Raw genomic sequence first — 24,965 nt, forward strand, 5'->3', positions numbered from 1 at the left:
ATAAAATAAACGTGGCGTGGCAGGGCGGGGGCCCTATTACCCGTACTTGCCTCGAGGAGAAATTTTCCTCCCCGCACCCACCCAATTATCGGATTAAAGGGGCAGGGGCAGCGGGTATTTGATTTAATGGATATTTTAGCCATCTCTATTAATCCATGACTTGTAAGCTTGAGATTGGTTCAAGGGTGTCTCTTTTTGAGCTCTATTCTCATAATTAAAGTAAATTATAACTTTTTTTTCCCTTCATATTTTTCAATTTGTAAGTAAAGTAGATTAAATTGTTTTTGAGTTTTGTACAATTTCATTTTCTAGTTCCTATTTCGTCCTATTTTTCTAAAAGTCATTTGTTCTCATACTTGTTTTCAATAACAAATTTTACAGGAACCACAACTTCACAATCATACATTCCATCAACTTTTATCAAAATTCACTATAAAATTTAATTTTTATCTAAACCAAAGACGGATTTAAGGCATGTTTGACATGACTTTTGAAATTCAAAAGCTAATTTTGGATACGTTTTACTAATTTTATGAAAGTGCTTAATCTACTTAAAAGAGGTTTTAGAAGAAGCCATTCAAATGTGGTTTCCTTTAAAAATATTTTTGAAATAGGAATCTCTTTTGAAAATTAATTTTCAAACAAATAAAAGTAGCTTCCTCTAAATGTTCTTCTATAAAAAGCAAAAGCAAAAGTCATATCAAAACTTAATTATTGAACAACTTATAATTGCAAGAATAAAGAGTGGTACAGAATTGATCTCTTGTCCATAGTGGGTAGAAGATATATTGTTCCACATCCCCAGTCGGGTTGCAGGGTTGCCACATCATCATAATATTAGACCCCACCGATGATGTAGGGCAATATATCTCTTGTTCATTTTGAGCAGGATCCGTTTTGAAGCGTGATAATTTAACCATAAAAGAGAGTTCTAAAATGTAGTGTGGAGAAGTGAGAAAAGCAAAAAGGTTGACAGGGCAAAGTGCTTCATTGACATTGTCCCCCTCTTTCGCGTGGGGAGTGAGGGGTGGGAGTGCATGGGTTACATCTTTTTTCTTTGTCCTTCATTTTCTTTGAATTCTCTCGTATTTATTTTTGTTAATATTATTCATTATATAATTTTCCATTCATATTATATTAACCGCAAAATAACCGACCTCTTCACATAGAGATTATTTGTGCAACAATAGTAGATAGCCAATATCCAAACCATTATACTTTAAAGCTTGACAACCAACTTGCTCCAAAAATCATCCAACACTACAATTTTCGATACAAATAAAACAACAAATGTCATTGAAAAGAGTAAGTTGCATTTTGCTCGTGTGGGAGAAATTATTGAAAATGTAATTTTTTAATTTTTTTTTAAAAAAAGTAACTTGTGTAAAAAAGTAGAAAAAAAGTTAAGAAAAATGTTTTTTTTTTTTTAAAACTAAATGTGTGGTTAAAAATGGGTGTAGAGAAAAATAATTTTTAATCACTCCCACACAAGGACTTCATTTTCTTTACGATGCTCATTGCCTTTTCGGATAGATCGATGCTTTTAGCTCGATTCTTTACTCATTTCAAGAATCGTTCAATCATACATTTTACTATTTTTTTCCCCAACATTTACCGATTAAGATGGTCCCATAAAACTCTTTCATTTCTTGAATTATTCTTACAAAGCAAACAACATTATATAATACATACTAGAAACTTCCTCAAATCTATAAGGGTTCGTTTGATTGTAAAAATGAAATTTGGGTGGAAAAAAACAAATTTCGGAGAATTGAATTGTCTAGAATTTGTTTTACTAGAAATTGTCGATTAAATGTGTTTGATTAGTATAACTTTTCACCTGAAAAATGTTGAAATTTTGAATTTTTTTGTGTTCGTTTAGCTTTATTTTTTTATGAAAATTGTCAATTAAATGAATGTATTTTTTTTTACAGTTGTTGATACAATTTTTTTCCATCGCAAAAAAGAAAAAAAAAATAAAAAGGTTGGAAAAGAAAAAGTTGGAAAAGCCATTTTCTCACTAAAATCCAAAGAATTGGAATTCCTTCAAAACCAAGAAAATGAGCCCACGTGATGGAGAAGTGGAAAATGTTTTCCCGAGAATTTTGGGAATCAAACAATTACAATTGGGTAGAAAATGGAAATTTTCCATGGAAAATGGCTCTATTAAATATACCCTAAGGTAGTGTTTGATTAGAGGTGAAATTACATAGAAAATGGAATTGGAATTCCACCTTTCAATTTAATGGTGTTTGATAGCATTTTAATGGCCTAGAATTGCATTTCCATGTTTTGTGCTACATCAGCCCAATTCCACCAAATGAAGGTGGTGAGAATTGCAATTTTAGGTTACTGTAGTGTTTTTAAAATTTTTTCGATTTTTTTTTTTTTGGTTGTGTTGTGTTGGCAATAAAGACAAATTCTAAGAATTATTGTAAAAAAATATTTTTTTTAATTGACAATTTTCATGTAAAACAAAGCCAAACGAACATAAAAAGATAGATGATTTTCTTGAAATTTTTGTTTTTTTTTTGTTTTTTTTGTTTTGTTTTGGCAATGGAAACAAATTTCATCCTCAATACCAGTAAATTCTATCCCTTTAATTGACAATTTTCATGTAAAACAAAGTCAAACGGACATCAAAAAAATACTTTAATTTAAACATTTTCCACGTGGAATATTATACCAATCAAACACAATAATTTACAATTCCCAGGAAAACAATTTCCCATCAATTCAATTTTCTGAAATTCATTTTCTTTTCATCCAAATATCACATTTGCAATCAAACAGACCCTAAAAGTAATCCTACGTAGCCTACAACATCAATCTAGATAGGTTAAATAATAGATAAAATTTAATTTTACTTATCAATTAATTAGTCAACACCAACCCAACTAATATGTTCCCTAAAATTCACAATATCCCGCGTTCTCATGGCCCTTCTTTTATATACTTCTCTATCTACTCCACAAACACACACAAGAATTTGAACCATGAAATTTGAACCATAAAAGGCCAAAAATCACTAATAAATTATATGTTTATGAACCAAATGCAAACAAAGTAGCACCTGTTTTGAACCTGCCAAATGTTTGTAAAAGTCAATCTAGTGTTGTGGTCTTGTCCGCCACTTTGGTTTTATATTGCACATTCACACTCGTTTGTTTGATTATCAATTAATTGTAGAATTTGAATTTTACATTTGTCATAAAAAAGCAGCTTGCATAAAGAGACTTGTAATTGTTTCCGTTGATTTCGCTCAATTTGTAGTAAACCCTTCTGAACCCCAATACCCATTGAACGGTTCCGCAATTGGCGCACAAAGGTGGAGTCGGCAGTCATTAGTCTAGTGTGGGCTGTGAGAAGATTTTTTCTGTGTAATTGTGTCACGTATAAAAGCTCGATTTTGAATGACCTTGAGAAATTGTGATGCTTTCTCTAAATTAATATTGACCCGTGTCAACGGTTAACATTATTTCTTCTGGGTGGATCTTCAAAACACATTATCTCAAGATCATGGTGGTGGTGCCGGAGATGATGGTGGGGTGGTGAAACCTCATTTGCGCTAATGGGTTGTGTGACGTCCAAGCAAGCGGTGTCGGTAACGCCGGCGGCATTGGATAACTCCGGGGTGCTAACTGGAGGATCCGAATTGGGGTCTGGTCGGAGCCGATTGGGTAGCATTAGTGGGTTGGCTTTCAACTTGAAGAAGGTGAAGAAGAGGTCGCATGAGCCCCGGAGCGAGTTGGATGAATCGGGGCCGGCGAGTTCGAACGGGTGTGGGAGTGAATCAGTGAGTTTTAGGCTGGGAAACTTACATAGGTACGTCGAAGGGGAACAGGTGGCGGCTGGGTGGCCGGCTTGGCTTAGTGCGGTGGCTGGTGAAGCCATTCAGGGCTGGGTGCCAGCCAAAGCCGAGTCTTACGAGAAACTTGAAAAGGTTAGTTGATAGCATTTGTACTTATAATTATTAGCTTATTCAATAAGTAAAATTATGTATTTAATTATTGAAAATGTGACAGTTAGTACTAATTGATACTTATATAGTACTTGTGTCATATGTCTTGAGCTGTATTAAGAAAACTAATGACCAATTGTACAAGCATCCATTAATTTGATTCGTAGTGTTTCGGAGCCTACCCGAGTCGAGAAATTTTTATGCATGGGCTGGAAGAAGGCTTAGTTTGCCGAGTTCCTTAGAGAATGTTGTCTCGCGCCCCTAGACATTCTCCACATACCCACTTGTGTTTGTTTCGGGTAAAGGTACCCTTTTGTTTAAAGGTCATTCTAGCTTTGCTCTTTTATCCAATTAGAAAATTGGAAAAACAATGCTATGGCCTATGATTGTCATTTTTAGTAAATTTCTTACTAATGATATCTCATGAACTCATTTTAATTTTTCTGCTTATTTTTCAATTTGTGAGTGTTATATATATGCGATCAGAAGCAAAAAAGGATGGTAGGGAGCAATGAGGTTAATATTAACAGTTTATGCATTAAAATAAGTATTTACAGATTGGACATTCCAGTATTTTTCTGTATGATTAGAAGGATGACAAACGTGAAGCCAAAGAATCAGGGATCTCTGTGTCTGCTTATTTTGATATGCTTGTCACTAATGTTAACATTAATCATAGATGGAAATAAACGAAATTTTGGACGTGCATACTGATATTTTGTGCTAATTTGATCTTGAAGCAAGTTAACACACTTCCTTTATTGTATATTTATGTAATGAATTAGCTTATGTTTTCTGCTTGGGTTTTGCTTATATAACCAACTGCTGTTACGTAATACAATATGCAAAAAGTTTTCACGAACAATTTTCTAATGTAAACCTTTCCATATGCGCCATTTTTGCTACAAAACCTCCTCAAATTTCTCATTTTTTATGATTGGTTTGACAACTGATAAACACGTTATCTATATTTGGTTCATCTTTTTAACAGATTGGTCAGGGTACATACAGCTCTGTATTCCGAGCTCGTGACTTAGAAAGTGGGAAGATAGTTGCTTTGAAGAAGGTGCGATTTGACAATTTTGAGCCAGAAAGCGTTCGTTTCATGGCTCGAGAAATAATAATTCTTCGCCGGCTTGACCATCCAAATATTATAAAGTTAGAAGGAATAATTACCTCCAGATTATCATGCAGCATATATCTGGTGTTTGAGTACATGGAACATGACATCTCAGGGCTATTATCTTGCCCAGACATCAAGTTCAGTCAAGAACAGGTTTGGATATTTATGTGAAAGGATATACTTGTCTTTATGTGAGCACAATGGATGAGAACAAACTAATTTGATTACGAGGGTGATGTACACCTTAGATTGTTTAGAATCTTTAGATGACTCTAGAGCAGAAAAAAGACGATAACATTTTATATGGAAGCATTATAGTGTAAAATTAAAAATTTTCACAAGGAAAAAAGGAAAGGATATTTGTGTACTCTTCGAGAGTTAATGTGTGCATAACTAAGCCTCCTTTTGTGAAGAAATTATAAATGGTTTAATTTATAAATATACAGAAAAGAGGAATGGATGAGTGGATATTACTTATGGGTCCATTGGAATGTGTGGTTGGATATGAAGTTTTACCATTTATAAATGATATATATATATTTTTTCCAAATGGAGGCTAAAACATTTCACTGAAAATGATAAGAACTGTATTAGTTTTTGTCATTGCTTTTGGAGAATTAGTGAACTTTTGTTTATGTATGTAATAAGATCCGATTGGCTCATTTTACAGGTTAAATGCTACATGAAACAGTTATTGTTGGGTCTTGAGCATTGTCATTCACGGGGTGTAATGCATCGGGATATTAAAGGTGCAAATCTACTGGTAGATAATGAAGGAGTTCTGAAGTTGGCTGATTTTGGGTTAGCAAATTTCTGTAGCTACCGGCAGAAGCAACCTCTTACGAGTCGAGTAGTCACTTTATGGTATCGTCCTCCTGAGCTTTTGTTGGGCTCGACAGATTATGGAGCTTCAGTGGACCTCTGGAGTGTTGGATGTGTATTTGCTGAGCTTCTCATGGCTAGACCAATCCTTCAAGGAAGGACTGAGGTAATCACCATCCCGAATCATGTTCCAACTTTTAAATTTGCAGTGAAACACAGTGGATATGATGATGATGATAAAATTTTGCTGTAGTTTGAGCCATAAGTTTAATATTGCTAGAGAATATGATAATAATGCCTATGTGCAATAAAGCGTGGTTAGAAATTGTTTATAACCTGTTTAAATTTAGGTTCAATGCAAAAATTGTTATTGAATAAATTATAAGAAATTTTTTAAATCAAAACCAAATATTGTGAACAATGTGGATATCATTTGAAAATCAGTAGGTCATATTGAATCAAACTTTCAACTGATTTTGATACTTGGCATAAATAGATAGAAAAGAGTGTGGATAAGGGGATAGTATTTGTAGGTCCCTTCAAATATGATAAAATATGTCTTGAGCGTTTATAAACAGTATGAACATGAGCCAATCTTTTTTTTTAAAGCTTTATTTGGGGAATAATGTTTTGTTTATTGTTATTTGTTTATAAACATGATTTCTTGACTTAAAAACATTTTTGATACAGCTGATTGTGCTGCATTTCATTATCCACCCCCACCGCCTGCCCCCCAAAAAATAAAATAAAATTAAAAATTAAAAAATCCACATCTTAAGATGAATGAGATACCAATTTAAGGTTGAGCCTCTTGACTGCATCATCATAACCATGAGAAGCTTGTATTGATCTTCCAACCACTTATCGTAAGTCTTACCATTAAATTTCTTGAAAAAAATTTGGGATATACAAGGCAAGAACCATCAAATTATGGTGTGGCTTTATTTTCCAGAAAAACGGTAAATTTCCTGTTTATGTCTTGAGAAATATGAACAATTATTTACATGACAATTATTTACATGCTTTCCTTAATTGTAGATATGAGATGAAGTTGCTCTTCCCAACTAGCTCGGTGACTTGTTCGTTGAAATAATTTAGGGCTCCAATCATACTCGTTTATATGTTTGACGAAGAGCTTGAACTAGAGGATATGGTTCATACGTGTTCATGAATAAAGCAAGCAACACTAGGCTTAGTTTGGCCAATGCATGTTTGTGTACATCAAGGCATAAGATATTCTTGACTTATATTTACTTATTTCAGATGTTAAAAATAAAATATTTAGATTGATCGCACTTTACTTTTCAAAAGTATCCTTGAAAGGTATTCCTGAATTTCTATAGATAATAATTGATCAAATGAGCAATAATTTATCATTATCAAAGCTGAAGAATGACTTTCTCTGTGATTTTTGATCAAAGATTAAGTTAATTTTCAAACCTCTAAACTGGCAAGCCCGAAAATATGCTGTAGAAACTTAGCAATGAGCACCGATAAATCTGAGCTTGTCTAGATTCTGCTCATTTGCTGCTGTTGAAGTTGACTTCGGGGAAATCCTTCCAAATAAAACCATTGCATGTGATTTTAGGTTATCTTCTTCATCTAGATTCACATTAATTTCAGTTTCATCAATTGTAATAATCAGTGCCTCTAGCGGCCTTTTCAAATGTTTCTCTCACAATTATATTCAACAGACACCATCTTTGGCTAACTCGTGTCCCACGAATATGCTCATTTCTTATGGCTCCTTTTGAGTTACCATGTTTACCTTAATATTATCATCTTAATTATATAAGCACATATTCACATTTTCTACTCTAATTCTGGCATTCCTGTTGTTTACATGATTTTGTTGAATATTTTTTTCAACGTCTCCAAGAAATCTCCAAACTTCAACAGTACCGTATAGACTCAAAGCAACCAACTTCCATCCTTTTTTGAGCTTCCTTTACCTTCACAGCCTAATTCTGTAATAAGGCATATCTACTGTTCCTGAGCTTAATAGATTCTTTGACCAGAGTTCTAGTGCTATCATTTTCATTTAACAATTTCTCGACATCTGCCATCGCTCTCAAATGTGCTTGTCCTCTATTACCAAGACCTTTGAGGTTTTATTTCTAGTGAACTTGAGACTCATGAGTTCTCTAGTTTTATACTCTTTTGAATTCAACTACCTGATAAACCTTTTTTGCTCCTTCATGTCCAATAATTATGCCGTAACATCTTTCATATTTCCTTCTTGAGATTGAACATTTTATCTGATGTATAATTTGAGGACCATACAAGGAACCAATTTGTGGAACTCATGGAATATTTTAAAATCAAATTTGGAGCATCAGTGTCTTGATAAAATGTGTAGCCTGCATTACTTTGAATTTTGAAGGCTTGACAAATGACTCGATGTCTTTCCCCTTAAACAGGTTGAACAGTTGCACAAAATTTTCAAACTGTGTGGATCCCCTCCAGATGATTATTGGAAGAAATCTAAACTTCCTCATGCAACTTTGTTTAAACCCCAACATCCTTATGAGAGCTGTCTTAGGCAGACCTTCAAAGATCTACCAAAAACAGCTGTTACACTGATAGAAACTCTCCTATCTGTGGAACCATACAAGCGGGGAACTGCATCCTCTACCCTGGAATCTGAGGTATTCATAAATATTTCCATTCCTTCTCAAAGTGGTTAATGTTGCACGACTAATCTCAGATGCATAAGCATAACCAAGCTGTATTACTTCATATATATTTAACGTATTTGAGAGGTGTGTGTTCTAGCTATTTTCCTTGCTACGCTTTGCCCAAAAAAAAAATAAAATAATAATAATAAATAAATAAAAATAAGGGAGAAAAAAAGGAGTAATAAATGCAATATTCTCGTGTTTCTGTCAGTTATTTACTTCAGAAGGATCTTTAACATTCATTTTCTTCATATGCAATCTTTAGTATTTCAAGACAAAGCCTTATGCTTGTGACCCATCAAGCTTGCCGAAGTACCCACCAAGTAAAGAAATCGATATTAAATATCGAGAAGATACAAGCAGGTAGGATCCTGGCTATTATTCTATTTGGTTATTTTATTCCCTTAAATTGAATTTTACTTAACACGTTCCTGAATTTTCAGAAAGACGATTGGTGGAAGATCCCGACCTGAAACAAGGAAGCCAACCAGAAAACAGAATGGAATCAGTAAACTGGCACGAGAAGAGGTCTATACATACTAGTTTACTGTATACACGTCCATTTGGGCTTATCTGCATATTACAGAGCCTTATAAATTTTTTATGTTTATGTTTATTTTTATTTTTTTTTCGTCTCTGCAGAAATTGCCTGTTAAAACTCAAGTCAACCGTAAAACTAATGGCAATGCTGCAAATATTCTCAGTGGGGATAAAGAATTACGTCTGGACCTTCCAAAGCCATCAACAGATGGAACAGAAGAGGCGGCATCCCATGTAAAGAACACATCTCAAGGTGATGATACCTATTTGGGTCCTTTACAAGTTTCAGGATCAAGTGGTTTTGCATGGGCAAGGAGACAGATGCATGATTCATCCGTAAGATCTCGGAGTAGGTCTAGTTCTAGAAGTCTAATTTTTGAACCTTCGGAGATGTTGCATTCGAGAAATAATTTGGATTCACAAGTGGAAGAGAACAATGTTGTAAATGGAAATTGTGCCAATTCTAAAGGAAATGACTCTTGTGAAGCCTTCAAGCATTCAATGCTCAAACAGTGGAGGCAATTAGAACGTCCAGATTCCTTTGATATGTCCGACGAGTATCACTCGCAGGAACTGTCAGTTGCATTTTATAATAAAGATGAACGGGCTGCCAAGAGAATCAGTTTGGTAATTACACTGACTTTTTTCAAGTATTATCATTAGTTTTCCAGAAAACTATAACATATTCAGGTTATATAATTTCAATCGAGAAAATAAAACTGAGAAGGAAATTGAACTCGTCCAGCTTCTATCAGTTCTTAACTGTACTAATGCCAAATTTCTAGGTGCTGAAATACATCTATAACCCTTCTGCACATTTCCGTGACTGAAGTAGCTCTGTAAGTTGTTAAGAGAAAATTATTTTTTCTTTTATATTTACTTAATTGAGAGAATCATGTTGATATTATATCAGCTTCAATTTAACAGTAGTAAATGAAGGTAGAATTTTGTGAAGTCAGTTACTTGATAAATTTGTATACCTTGATTTGATCTAACAGTATCAAAAATATGAGTGATATAGTCCCCTGTTTGACAACCACTATTTAAAAACACTTTTTTTTATATACTTATTTTTAACAATACATTCATACAATAAAATATTCTCCATGTAAACTCAAAATTTTTTCTTACTTTTTAACTACTCTCCTAAAAATCACTATTGAAACCATTGTTTTTTAAGAATAACGGCCATCAAACAGAGGCATAGTAAGATTGTGTCGCGGATTTCTATATTGTATTTTTTCCTTTGGGGTTTCTTCTTTTCCTCAATCTATGAAGTAAAAGATATTAATTCTTATGCATTATTTGTTTCAACTTCTTTATTTGTTCTAAATGGGACTTGAAACAGGTTTATCAGAATCAGGAGGAGAAGGTTGAATTTTCAGGACCCTTGCTCTCTCAGTCACAAAGAATAGACGATCTCTTAGAGAAACATGAGCGTCACATTCGCCAAGCTGTTCGAAAATCATGGTTCCAAAGAGGTTGGATATTTTTCTTTAGAAAGCTAGCTATGCAATGAATTGCTCTTAGAGAAATGCTTCGCTCGATTTAACTTTGAGCTTATCCAAGCCATTTTACAAAATTCTATAAATTTCCAAAGACAACAATATCTGCTTATCCTGTATAAAATCTGAAATACACTGCCATCTGATGTGCTCTCTTGAAACACCGAGCATAATGCTAACTTGCTCAAGCCATTTGGCTAACAGGCAACGGCCTCTTTCTTCTACCACTTTCTGCATGTTATTTGTATCCCCTTTAAGCTGTGAATTTGAATATCGATATTTTACCTTGTCCTTACACTATAGCTATTGCTTTCAGTTTCCACTGACAATTTTCAGAGGAACCTATTGAGTGAAATTTTGTAGATATCCTCGAATTTACTGAACTTCATATAGTTTGTCTGATTTATAAATGCAAATATTTTATTTTATTTATTTTTATTTATTTTTTTGTTGCAGTCAAGAGAAATGAAAAGTAATTGCATGTAATACTCGACTCAAGCGATTCCTGTGATGAGATCTTGGCAACGGGAATTGAAATTAAGCCAACTCGATAGTTGACAGATTTACTGATACACAATGTTGCCTTTGATGAAAAGGATTGAATGAGGACTATGACCAACGAGGTTGAGGAGCCAAACTGATTCAGTGAGTCTGATATACAATCAAACAAGATGATCATAGGGCTCCATATTATTGCCTTTATTAGTACCCTTTGACATCTTGTTGAATCATTCTCCTAAGTTACTAATGTATAGGAAATATATGGTAGTACCACAAATCTTGGTGATCGTTTCATGCTTGGTTGTTGGTGTAATGACTCTAATTGTATACTCATCTCTAGGCTAAAGCGTAGCTTGTGAATTTATAACCAATTGGACACCTCCTCGTATAAGTCACTTTTAAAGGCGAGTTCTGTCCAATGTGGTGGTTACAATTTGTACAAGAGCCGGCACCCTTTTGGGGATGACCAACGTGTGACCTAGGGAGGGTTATTTCTTGTAGAATTCTGGTTCCATGAAGTCACTTAGTTGCGAATATAGATCGTGGTGGGTGTCGATTCTGAAAGATGGGCGGAATTTAATGATCTTAATTGTATTTCACGTCGCTCGATTAAGGGTTTGTTTGTAGTTTATTTGCAGTTGGTGGTAAGGCAAAATTAGTTTTTGAGTTGAATTATTGAATAAATTGAATTCTTGAAAATTGAAAATGAAATTAATAGACAGTAATGTGGTACGGGAACACTTTTTCTTTTTCTCGTTCTTGTATGAAAGGACTTTAGGCATTTAATATATTATCATATATAAATCAAACGAAATGGAGAAATCATTTTTTTTTTTTTTTCTTTTCAATATTGTCATTGTTACAAGTATTTATCTATTTCTTATGGCCTTTTTAAGTATTTATTTTCTGGAATTCATTTTTTAACCATTCTTGGCTACTTGTAATATTTGAAGTAACAAATAAATTCTGTTTTGGGGCTCAAATTAATAAATAATTAAAGAAATAGATTGAAAGGTTTATCTGGCCAACAACTAGTATATTGGTTTATTCTTGGAAGGCAAGAGTATCAAGCCTCGGGGCACTTCTCCACTGACAAAGGACGGGCTCTATCAAATCTGGCAGATCAGAGGTCGTGAGTTCGATTCATGAGGCTCTTGGAAGGCAAAGATTTATTCTTGGAAGGCAAGAGAAATCTTGGAAGGCAAGGATTATTCTTGGAAGGCAATGTGCAACTTGGATTGGCTTGCTTGACACTTTGGCAGATCAGTGGGGGAGGGCTTGGACCCTGGCTAGTTGGAGGCACATCCCGCGATTAACTGGACTGTATGAAGAGGGGTTGGATCACAGACCCAAGAATTAGTCAAGAATTGAACACCTTGTAAAAAAAAAAAAAGGCAATATATTTTGGTACAAGGCAGATAATGGCTTTTAGCTGAAAAGTGACAATGGATTTTAGAAAGCAACTTGAGGAACTTGACCGTTGATTGGGTCGAGCTAGGTACAAAGAAGTACGAAATAGTATACTTATGTTTTGATTTATGGAGTACGAAAAGTTCACAAAGGTAAAATTAGTCAATATTGCTATATCCTAATCGCTCGGCTCCCTCAAGAATAGGAGGCAATAATAGAGCAAATTTACCAAAGAATAATCTGTTTCGAGTGTTTTACACAACCTTGTGGCAAAAGATTAGACGTTCCCCCATCCCTAGGCAGACCCCAAATTTGTATTAATTGGGCATGAAACGAGTAGAAACTAACTAAAAGATTGAATCCCAACCTTAAGGGTTCCCCACCGCCCCGCCCCTAAAGCATCGTGAGAGAGATTAATCGTGAGATGTGTCCCAACAGGTCAGGAAACAAGAGTTGTTTGTACACTAGTGTCCACAAAGAGTTCCAATTCATGTTTCAGAAATCGAACCATCACACTGCAGCTGCCATCAAGGTTGAGTATACCTCACCCTTGTCCTTGAGCCCACGTCCATAAGATATTCTTTTCTTATTCAAATTATATTTGTTTTTCCATACCTGTGGGCCGGTCTACATGTGCATACCATATGCACCAAGCTCGCTGCCTCGACCAGAGTATCAAGCCTACTTTGACACCTCTATCTCGATGTGATGAGATTGATCCCATTCGCAACTCTACGTTACATAGAAGATTCAAAGAGACGTAATATAACACAAGTTTCGCTTTTTTTATTCTTATTGAGTTCAACGTACTGAACCAACCATATACATTTAACGGGATATAAAATATAAAGTATAGCCCATCAAGTGGATTCGCATCACTCGGATAATACAATGAATTACAAAATCTACATCCTTCGGACTTCTTACAGAAGCTGTCCATCCACATTTGCAAAGCGGACTAAGGCCGAGAAATAAAGAAAGTTAATCAACTTTCTTGAATCAAAACTATATAATCACGTTTACCAACTTTATTGACAGAATTTGTGTGTAAAATGAATGGAATTGGATGATCCTCTTCGATTTCTGAAAACAAGTTCTCCTGATCAATCTTGAATTCTGTTCTGCAACTCTTTAAAAACGTGCAACCAACGATGGTATCTAGGACGACTAGGATTGCGTATAAGTAGGCAATGAAAAAGCCCTCGAAAACCATGGACGAATTGGGAAAAACAGCACCGTTATAAGCTCTTACTACGCGGTATTGAAACAAAGATTCGATGGAAGCCATGGCTATATTGAAAGGAAGGGCTAATGACAATGCTGTTCCAGTTCGACCCCGGATCAGGAAAAAGGCCTCGAGAATCGTTATAAATCCCCCGCGCTTCTCCATTCCCGACAACACGATTGCCAAGTTGCATAAGACGTATGCATTGGCAAGAATTACCGAATAGATAATTATACCGAGCGCTGAGAGAAGTAGGAAGTGTCTCGGAGAAGAAAGGCCTAATATATCGAAAGAATTGAATGCCATGAGTAGAAGAGAGAAACAAGTAGCATTTGCAGAAAGGATGACTAATGAGTTGCAAATTTGTGTGAGATAAAGGGATTTGAAAAGTTTGTTCCAAGAAGAAAAGTGCCTATTTTCTTGATATAAAAGGGCTTTTATTATCAATGCCTTGGCAAAGAGGAGAAAAGTGAGACTAAAGGGGAGTACAAGAAGAAATGAGACAATGGTTTGAGAGAGTTTGAGATTGAGAATATTGAACAAGTCGGACGAAGGAGGGAAGCCTGCAGCGAGGAAAAGAGTTCGTAGGCGGCCATGGACTAATGCGAAAAAGGGAGACGACGGCAAGGAAGCTTGAGACACAAGAGTCGAACCTGCAAAAGGAAAAGCCAAGATTGCTGCTGTTGAAGTGAAAAACTGACAGTTTTGAAGAAAAGTGAAGATTGATCTTCTGATAATCCTGCCTGTTTTCTCCATTGGAAAAGAGGAGAATTCTTCCATATGAAATGAAGATGATCGCTCTAGTTTATATGGATCTTGGAATGGTGATTTTAATGTTTTTTTTTTTATGGTAGTTTGAAGGTGTTCTAACAATTGATGCGTTGAATAAAACGGTTTGGCCAACAACTAAAAACCAACAGCACCTAGATGTGGAGTTGTTTTCACCATTATTTTGTCTGTTTGGACATTTTATTTGTGAACTCCAAACCCCTATATTAGTTGGTTGGCTTGAAAGAGTACTTTTCCAAGATGATATCATATATTAATAACAATTTTAAAATAACGTGATTCCACTTGGTATCGCTACACATAGAATTAATGGTATTTTATGGCATTATGCTATTCTAGATCAGAAAATGAACAAGATTTTTGCTTCGTTTCCTTTCTTTACTGTTATTATTGTCCAGATTTTCTTGACAATTCTAAACGTGCTTTGAATGTACAAAAACAGAAATTACGGATTTTTTTTTAATTGTACTAAGAAGAATTTATTTATGCAATACTAATTATTTTATAGCTATCTTTGTACAGTTCATGTGTTTCACTCGATATATCAAGAAAGACATAACACGTTTTATGCATATATATGCATAAAATAAACATGTGTGTTTCACATTCTTAAATAAAATAATATTACGCACAAATTCAAAAAAAAAATTCTTATTTTTTAACCACTCATTCTCTATCAATTTATTATTTCAGAATGCATTATTCAATAAAAATGGGGCTCAAACATGCTCACATTTTTACAAGCTATTAAAATACTTTTAAGAAATTAAACTCAATTTATAATATTTATATTGTGGGCGTGTCTTGCTTGCCTTTTTATTATATTGCTTGCACATGAAAATAGGTCTTTTTAAGATGTCTTCAAATGCACTCTCGGATGCAATAACACTGTTATTTTACTTTTGAAATTTGTCCTTTGCGTGTAGGTTAAGTGCTCGGCTATTTATTTCTCGTCTTTTCTTTTCACTTTTCATTTTTAATAATTTGAGCTAAATAAGAACAAAATTTCAAAAATAATTTCTAGCTTATCGGGATATTTTCAAGATTCACATGTTTTGTAAGAATGGAAAAACAAAATTTTGGTGTCCAATTATTTCTAGCTATGGATTTTTTTTTATAAATTGGGTGAAAAAGAAGAATAATGCTACTCATATTAAAAACTATCGACAGTCGCGCTATGTGGCATATATATGATTGTTTTTTATTTGATACTTTAATATAATAGTTTTTTATTACCTTATGCATCAAATAACAAATTCTCATATGTATGCCATATAGAATAATTATCGACAGTTTTCACTAAGAATTGTATTATTTAAAAAAAAATCCGTCCATCTATTGCATGAAGTTCAGCAATCCACTTGAAATTGAAAATTATATCTTTAATTACTAAAAATTTCCTTTTCTTATATCTAATGTATTCTTATAAAAAAAATAAAAAATACAAAGATGCTTCTTTTTTTCGAAGTAATTCTTAGACTTTGCACACTTATCATATCTTTATTAAGGATATTAATTTCCATCATTCATATACGCTAATTTATTTTTGGATTATACTACTCGTACATAAAAGTGATACAAAAGGATTATATAAAATGAGTGAATGGAAAATATTGGATAAAAAAATTGACTGTATTTTAAACTGACAAATGATGAAACGATATGTGGCATTACGTAACTTATTATATAAAGTTTGATGTACATGTAGCAAAATTTTTTATTTTTTATTCTATAATTAATTATAACTCCAAAAAGTCACTTAAACTTAGGAGGAATGTCAATTATAAGTTGAAAGTCTTAGTCTCAAAAGAGAATATTTTGAATAATGAATGCAAAGCATCAAATGACTATCATCAGACATCATGTCATTACAAGTATTAAATCGTTATTGTTGATGATGAGAAGTCGACATGATGAGGTTGGTGCTCTCTGCCCAAAGCTGAGGTGGTATCTCTTTTTCTATCTTCTTTTTTAGATTTGAAGGAAGCCAGGTTGGAAGATATAAATGAAATAAAACGACAATATTTTGGGTAATGGTTTATTATTATTATTATTAATTGTATATTTGTATTCGCTTATGATAACGTGTAACGTTTTTTTAGTAAGACATTTGTAAAAAGTATTTCAAATACGCGATGCTATGTAATTGAAATTTTTCTGTTTATTATTCTTAGTATGTGAGCGGGAATAGAAGTATTCATATTGAAATTCTGAGTAAGTTGATAAATCTGTTCAAAGGTTTCTTGATTCAAGAACGGGAAGAGCAAAGGACATCGAAAGAATTGGCCTACTGCTTGAATTATTTGCTTATAATTACATTATATAATTCAAAAAATATGATAACAAAATGTGCAGTTGTCAATAATCATTAATAAATATACAAACTAATTTTAATATTGGAAAATAATCTTAGAAAAAACCCAAACAACAATTGGAGCATTGTTCTCTTTGGATGATTATATAGGACAAATAATTAAACTTTTATCAACCGGCAACGCATGTGACATATCTCATATGGAATATTAACTTGGATAAATCTATCCAATTAATAAAGGCATGTAAAAAATAATTGTTCAAAAATATGGTGTTACGAAAAGATATTATTGAGAGAGTTCAAACGCCTTGCAAAGTGACTCTCATTCGTATTTACATTTTTCTATGTAATTAATTTATGTGACTTTACTTTATAATATTTTTCAATTAGGAGGTGGAAATCATGTTTCAGATCGAAAAATACAATCTTAACCATGACTGAGGTTTCCAATCTTGTTGAAAAATGAAAAAATGAAAATAATTGGTGCAATTATAAAGTAAGAGTATTGAAAATTTGAAAGTTATAAGAATGTTCCAATACGTAGAATGTTTCTTTTAAGGAGTAAAATTTTATTTGCAAGAATTACATTTTTATTTAGTGTCAAATAAGTAATCGTACTTTAGTTTTGTTCAACTGCGTAACTAAATTTTAATTTGAGTTCAATCAAATAACTCCGTCCAATTTCGTCACTTCAAGTGACCAAAAATTATTGATCTTCATTTGTTTAACTAAAGTTTTATTTATTTTACATTAGCAACTAACGGTTACGTGTGATTGCAATCATTTATTGACTGTTACATTATCAATGTATATTAGTCAATTTGAACGAAGTTATCTTAATTAAAATCATATCAACGTGTGGTTACATAATTGAAATCAAATTATTTGAAGTTACTCGATTGAAATTAAATTAAAATGTAGCAATTCATTAAATAAAATTGAAATACAATTATCTAATTGCCAAAAATTTATATTCATGAAAATTGTCAATTAAATGTGTTTAATTGGCTTAGTGTTGAACATAGAAAATGTTGTATTTTTTCATAAAGTTGAGTTTTGGGAGGTGTGAATTGCCCAGAAAATAAAAACTTAATCTTCCATAAAGAAAATATTTTCCTATTTTTGAGAAAAACATGGTCACGCGACCAACTCTTGAAAAACATTTTTCATGGAAAAAAATGTCAATCAAACTCTCTGAAACTACGAACTTAGATGAAAAAAAGATATATTCATTATAAATAAAGTTAATCAAATACACCCTTGCATGCAAAGAAAATAAGTTCCAAGCCATGAAAATTGTCAATTAAATGTATTTGATTGATTTAATTTTCAATCTTAAAAATATTGTACTTTTTCATAAAATTGAACTTTTAGGAAGTATAAATTGTTTAGAAAATAAAAACATATTTTTCATAAAGAAAATATTTTTCTTGTATTTGAAGAAAATATGGTCACGTGACCAATTTTTAAAAATATTATTCATGAAAACATACCGATCTAACATCCCAAAAGTAGAAACTTGAACGAAAAAGAACATTTTCAAAAAAAATAAAAATTTCAATCATCTAAAAGTATTGTTATCATTAATGAAATATGAATTCCACTAAACGCACACTAGTGTGTGTACAAATGGACTCTATAAGCATATAGAGTGTATACCAGATAACGATATTTAACAAGCCCAATATCTATTAAAGATCAAGATTAGTCTATATTAAAGATTGGGCTTACATTGCTTCTAGAGTTTCTCATTTCAGGCCCATCAGCCTAAAACAATATTAACACTATACATGGATTATTTTCAACTAAGCATGTTAAAAAAATTTAAAATGATTATTGAAGTACCTTTCACCCCTGTTTGGTACTTATTTTAATGAGTTTTTTTTTGGACCGATCTCATTTTACTACGGTGTCCCCCTTATAACATAGGACAATCAGTCAAATATACGTCAGAACAGATACAATTTGCATTTTACTGTTGAGCCTAATCCACCTATTTTGCCCTCAAATTCTAATAGAAAATGTAGCACTTGCCGGTCACCTACTGCAAATGGATGGGTATTAATGGGAACTACAAAAAATGGTAAATGTCACTTCGATAATTCACATCATGCAGAAGGAGTTATTGCCAGAAACAATTGTATGTTTTCTTGCCTGGGGGCTGGGGCCCACAAAACGCTTGAAAAGAGTGAAAAAAAACTGGATGAGAATGGGGGCCAAACACAAGTGAACATTGAAGTAACTTTTAAAAAAAAAAAAAGGTTGAACCCCAATCTTGCGAGCCTCCACCATTTCGCTCTTGGAGCATCGTGAGGAAGATAAATCACAGGATATGTCCCAACAGGCCAAAAAACAAGAACTTGTCTGTACACTGGTGCCCACAAAGAGTCCAATTCCATATTTCAGGAATCAAACCCTCACTTTGCGACTGCCAGCAAGGCTGAGACTAACTTTTTATTTTCTTTACGGTAGTGATCGCTCAAGTTATAACAGTGACACTAATGGTCATTTGGCTGGAAACACAATCTGTCCATGTAAAAAAAAAAAATTCGTGTAACTATCAGAAAAATATATCCTCAAGTTTATAAACAAGTGACTGTTGGTGTAATTATTAAAAAATTGTTTCGTTCAAGTTTCTAACTATTACAATCTATTTCTCATGTAAATTAACTTACTCAAATACCATTTCATCGTTTTTTACACGCGAATGTGATGGCTAAAGCTCTTCCGTCGGTATCCCAAATCAAATAAGGGAGTCGAGTCTCCTTGAATGGATATTGTTACATAGCTTGGTTTGAGCCAAACAAATTTTAATTAGAATGTTGCTCTTTAAGATGACAATATTTGCGCCTTTTTCACCTCATTTTTAGAAAAAAAGTGACCGTTGAAAAGCCTTGTCTCCATTTATTAGACAATTTTGGCTAAGACTTGTACTAATTTATGGCATTTGAAAATAAATTTCCATAATTGCCCATGTAAACAACAAGAGGGTGAAATCGAAAAATGAATAATGCTATATGTATTGTGTACATTCTCCCTTATTACTTGGATGACATTTTTTTCTATATGGAGGAACAATGTAATGATGTGATGGATGAGTTTAAAATCAAAAGTATAGATATCGCTGTGTAAAAGAGTGTAAATAAGAGTGTACGTGTAACATGATTGTTGAAAAATTGACAGTAATATTATACACAAATATGACACTTGTCAGAATTGGTGTCCCACTTGATGTGATACCATAATGCATTTTGGGATGATCCGAAACACAGGCTTACAAGGTCTGCGGTGAACTACTCTTTGAATTTCATTTGAGTTCTACGAAGTTCGAATATTATAGCAAGATATTAGCGCCTCAACTTTATCATTTCCATGCTTATTTTTTAATTTAATTTTATTATTTTGCTATCTAAATATAATTTTGCCCGACTAATAAGTTTGAGGACCAACATTTCTAAGAAGAAATGTTACCAAGGGAAGTTACAATCATAAATACTATGATTACCTAATATTTTCTACAACTAGACGATTTTCAAATTTTTAGAATATAGACAACTAAGATTTAAAACGTCAATAGAAAAGACTTGCCTTTTGACATCTAAGCTCACATTAGGCGATCAAAAGAAGAGTTGGCCGCATTTTTCTAAGCCTTGCCCATATGTTGGGTGTTTTGAAAAATGACCATCGACTAGGTGCGTCTAGACACACTTTTTCCCTCCTTTTATAATACTCATAATAACTAGCTAGTCACATTTATTATTGTACTCACTTCCTTTCCACTCTCTACACTGATAGAACCTCCAAAACTTATATATTTTGATAACATTACGACTCTAATCTTCGATCCACTAAACTAAACAATCGATAAGAGTTACGTAAGCATGAATCTCAGCAATATCAACGAAAACAGACAATCATAATAGAATTAATCTGCAAATACAAATTTTTTTTAACAGAATTGGTACAGAAAAACAATTGTCTTCCTGTGATTTGCTGTTACAAAAAACTATTTTTGACAATAGTCAATTACAAGAAAATAATTGTCTTTCTGTATCAATTTTGTAGAAAAAAACCTATACTTATAACATTACTCATCATAATATATGTCATTTTCATGTTTGAATTTCCGTCTCGGTTTAAGCGGCTAACTTCTTTCTCGGATTTGCACATTTTGTGATGTAAAAAGCTGAAAAAAAAAATAATAATAATAATAATTAATTAATTAATTAATAATTAATAACCACCATAGCAACTAACGACTTTTTTGTGGAAATATAGGTGATTACAGTCAGCACAACGTGACAAAATAAGTAGGAGAAATACAATTTTTTGTTTTCGTCTATATCCGTTACATGTTGCTGAGTCAGCCCTCAACCAGAGAACTCCCAAATTTCCAATCACTTTCTTTCGCCTTTAATTATCTTATATAGCGATATATAAATTGTTATATTGCGTATATAAATTTTCCTCTTTTGTTTTTCATCAATCAATTGTTTGTTTATTTGTCTCTTCTCTCTATTCCCTTGAAGAATTACATTGCGTAGTTAATAGAGTGGTTGAATGTAATCACGCTCCATCCTCAGGTGATTTTGCTGTTTAAAAATTCAATTTTGATTATTTTTATTACTGTTTGATTGATTGTGTTTTGCAGTGAGTGATTTTTCGATGGATATGTGCATAGATTAGGTTGAGAAATTGGGTTCTGATTGACGTTTTGATTCTGCTAATTGATATTTTTTGTATACCTAAAGAATGGTGATTTAATTGCCTTTGAAAATACAAGGGATTTAATTTTCGTTAAGTAGCTGATCATAATGGCCAGGTGCTTCTTTGCAATTGTAGAGAGTAATCATACACAGTTAGGGAATTTTGTTAAAAAGTTGACGGCTTTCTTTATCATTGAATTGATATAAGACTTCAGTTTTGGTTTTTCCCTGTTTGCTTTTATCTTACAATTTTTTTGTAACGCGTAGTTGAAATAATATCTAGGTTTAAAGTATGTGCTTGTAAACATATGCTGTTATGAAAGAGGTGTTTATAGCTGATGAAAACCAGAGAAACAGTAGATGAAGTCATGTAACTATGTCCTTTTTATAATAATAAAAGAGAGTATAACTTAGAATCTTTAATTATAACACATTTCAATGAAATGGACTCCAGTAGCTTTCATTGCTGTCTATAGGAGTTTTTTCAGTATAGAGTGAGACTGATTATTATACTGCAGGAAATGGATAACAGAGGTAATACTGCCGAATCACTTTTAAGGAATTACAGACTTGGAAAGACACTTGGGCATGGTTCATTTGGAAAAGTTAAAATTGCTGAGCATGTTCAGACTAGATATAAAGTGGCTATCAAAATACTCAACCGTCGTAAAATGAAGAGCCCTGATATGGAGGAAAAAGGTATGACTCTTGGATGAAGATACTATGTGTGACAAATGTTATCTCTACTTAATTAGTGTATTAGTGTTAGATGTTTTCTGGAAGGCTTTATTGTTTATTAAAAAAATGATTTTGTTGATTTTTTCTACTTTCTTCTCAGTGTTCACTTTATGTCACTTTTTCTTTGAGAGTAAAAATTAAAAAATATGTTGCAGCTGTCTAAGTGCCATTCTGTTATGCAGTGAGAAGAGAAATTAAAATATGTAGATTATTTGTGCATCCGCATGTGATACGGCTTTATGAGGTTATAGAGACACCAACAGACATATATGTTGTCATGGAATATGTAAAGCATGGAGAGCTCTTCGATTATATCGTCGAAAAGGGTAGGTTACAAGAGGATGAAGCTCGACACTTTTTTCAGCAGGTAGAATTCCCTACCATTTGTCCGTTTTAGTGCTTGTATGATTAGTGTTGGCATCCAGACCCGACAAATTGAAGAGATGAATTTTGTTGCTGTCAAGTTAATCTTCTTTATGTCTTTTCCTTTGGAAACAGATTATTTCAGGAGTGGAGTATTGCCATAGGAACATGGTGGTTCATCGTGACCTCAAGCCTGAGAACCTGCTCCTGGATTCTAGAGGCAATGTGAAGCTAGCTGATTTTGGATTGAGCAACATTATGAGGGATGGACATTTTCTGAAAACAAGTTGTGGGAGTCCAAATTATGCTGCTCCTGAGGTTTTAAATTTAAGAGATTAATATGACTGTATTAGCTGAAAGAGATTATTATGACTATTATCTTTTGAACATGAGCAATAATAGCTTGGCCTATGAGGTTACGCTTTGGAAGTTATGTTGCATAAACGAAACTTGATTGCAGGTGGTTTCTGGAAAACTTTATGCTGGCCCTGAGGTAGATATTTGGAGCTGTGGTGTTATCTTGTACGCGCTTCTTTGTGGCACTCTTCCTTTTGATGATGAAAACATTCCCAACCTCTTTAAAAAAATAAAGGTACACACGCTAATCTATTTCTGTACTTGCATAAATATGCTAGTTTATGAACTGAGATGATCATTATTTTCTACATTTTTATTTGAAAATTTAGAGTGGAATGTATACTCTTCCAAGTCATTTGTCACATGGAGCTCGGGATTTGATTCCAAGAATGCTGGTAGTAGACCCTATGAAGCGGATAACTATTCCTGAGATTCGTCAGCACCATTGGTTCAAAGATCATCTTCCTCGCTATTTAGCTGTTCATCCACCTGATGCAAGGGAACACTTAAAAAAGGTACCTGCACTGTCATTTATAAGTTGGCCATGTAAACTTACTTTCTGGTGGAATGACAGTTTTCTTGATGATAATTAACATTATAAATTGATTACCTTATCTTTGTTCCACAACTCTTTTACCTGATCTATGTGACAGTTACAAGAATGGCATGGAAGTTAACTATACCCAATAACATTTTCTTTTGAGAACTTTGGAATGCGATCTTAGAGTGTCTTACTTCTCTCTCCCTCCTGTTTAATTTTCGTTCAATCAATGGTTAAATGAGATTACGGTAAAATAAGGATTCGTTTAGTGCCCCTAGTTTCTTTCATATTCCTTCAAGGGCCAATTTTAAATGCCTTTGTTTTGTTTTGGTTTTTTTTTTTTTTTTTTTTTTTTTTTTTAACCGGTAATTTTTTTATATGCCTTTGTTCAAAGCATGGAAAGAGGACTGTGGTTGTTTTTACACCTATATTTAGCTATCAACAGGTCGTTTGGCTTTGGCCTTTAACTCATCTATTAATAGAAAGAATTCATACAAATGAGGGGCATATAACCTTATCTCCAGATTTTCGAGGAGAAAGGAATTTATGGAAGTTTTCAATTTGGGAAAAAAAGTACTACCACTCCCATTACAAGGTCCTATAAGAGAATAATATTCTAAGCATTCAACCATTATAGTTTTATTTAGTGTCTGCATTTTTTTATAACTGCTTCTACTTGTTTATTAATTTAGAAATGACGTATGTGGAGGGGGATGCTGAGCCTTCCTCCTGAACTTTTGAAACTTAAACAAGGGTATTCTCCCCTTGCACATTTAATTCTTATTTAGTGTCGGCATTGATGGTTTTATACATGACTACTATCATAGTTGGATGCCAATAACAAGGTACATATATCTGTCATGGTGTTATGATATTAATAGATGCTTTGTAACTACAATTTACCCAAATTTGATTTTGCAAAACTCTTGTTTCTCGCTGCAGTTTGCTTTGTTTCCAATGCTAACATAACCTCGAACCAATATGCTTACTTTGCAGCTTGACGAGGAGATCATTCAAGAAGTACTGAGGATGGGATTTGATAAAAACATGCTGATTGAGTCTCTTCAGAATAGACTACAAAATGATGTATACAGATTATATAAATTCACTGTCCACAATTTTATTAATGTGCCACTTGAATAAGCAATTATCGTCTTATGTTGCAGGCTACTGTTGCATACTACTTGTTACTTGACAACCGGTCCCCTGTTTTCACTGGCTATCTAGGAGGTGAATTTCAAGAGTCCATGGTAATCATTTCTCTGTCTTTTTTCTTTTTATTTTTTTTATTTTTTTATAAATTCATATAGATGATAAGAGTTTTTAGGCTCCTTATCCATCTTAAATGTTGGGTTTGGATTCCCCCCCCCCCCCCCCCCCCCCCCCCCCCCC

The 24,965-nt window shown here is 33.3% G+C and overlaps 2 protein-coding genes across 3 annotated transcripts in view; both read left to right on the forward strand.

Annotated features, from left to right (window-relative positions):
* Window positions 1-2,998: 2,998 nt before the first annotated feature.
* LOC111367981 (protein IMPAIRED IN BABA-INDUCED STERILITY 1-like) lies at window positions 2,999-11,689 on the forward strand. Of its 2 annotated transcripts, none has more exons than XM_022989138.1 (9): window positions 2,999-3,943; window positions 4,953-5,237; window positions 5,755-6,072; window positions 8,327-8,554; window positions 8,850-8,947; window positions 9,028-9,112; window positions 9,227-9,751; window positions 10,473-10,605; window positions 11,086-11,689. In XM_022989138.1, exons 1-9 carry the CDS (start codon window positions 3,572-3,574, stop codon window positions 11,103-11,105), a joined length of 2,064 nt encoding a protein of 687 aa, XP_022844906.1. In that variant the 5' UTR covers window positions 2,999-3,571; the 3' UTR covers window positions 11,106-11,689. The 2 variants fall into 2 exon arrangements, with proteins under 2 accessions (XP_022844906.1, XP_022844907.1); XM_022989139.1 differs by lacking the exon at window positions 11,086-11,689 and adding an exon at window positions 9,910-9,963 and having other exon boundaries at window positions 3,572-3,943; window positions 10,473-10,585.
* Window positions 11,690-21,243: 9,554 nt separating this feature from the next.
* The window catches only part of LOC111367982 (SNF1-related protein kinase catalytic subunit alpha KIN10-like), a 7,146-nt gene continuing 3,424 nt past the window's right edge, over window positions 21,244-24,965 (forward strand). The window contains exons 1-8 of the mRNA XM_022989140.1: window positions 21,244-21,451; window positions 22,093-22,273; window positions 22,495-22,679; window positions 22,811-22,993; window positions 23,136-23,267; window positions 23,362-23,547; window positions 24,570-24,659; window positions 24,740-24,823. Coding sequence (XP_022844908.1) covers window positions 22,096-22,273; window positions 22,495-22,679; window positions 22,811-22,993; window positions 23,136-23,267; window positions 23,362-23,547; window positions 24,570-24,659; window positions 24,740-24,823 — 1,038 coding nt within the window. The 5' untranslated portion in view covers window positions 21,244-21,451; window positions 22,093-22,095. The remainder of the gene's footprint in view (window positions 21,452-22,092; window positions 22,274-22,494; window positions 22,680-22,810; window positions 22,994-23,135; window positions 23,268-23,361; window positions 23,548-24,569; window positions 24,660-24,739; window positions 24,824-24,965) is intronic.

The sequence above is a fragment of the Olea europaea genome, chromosome 18 (genome assembly GCF_002742605.1).
Source record: "Olea europaea var. sylvestris chromosome 18, O_europaea_v1, whole genome shotgun sequence".
NCBI lineage: Eukaryota > Viridiplantae > Streptophyta > Magnoliopsida > Lamiales > Oleaceae > Olea > Olea europaea.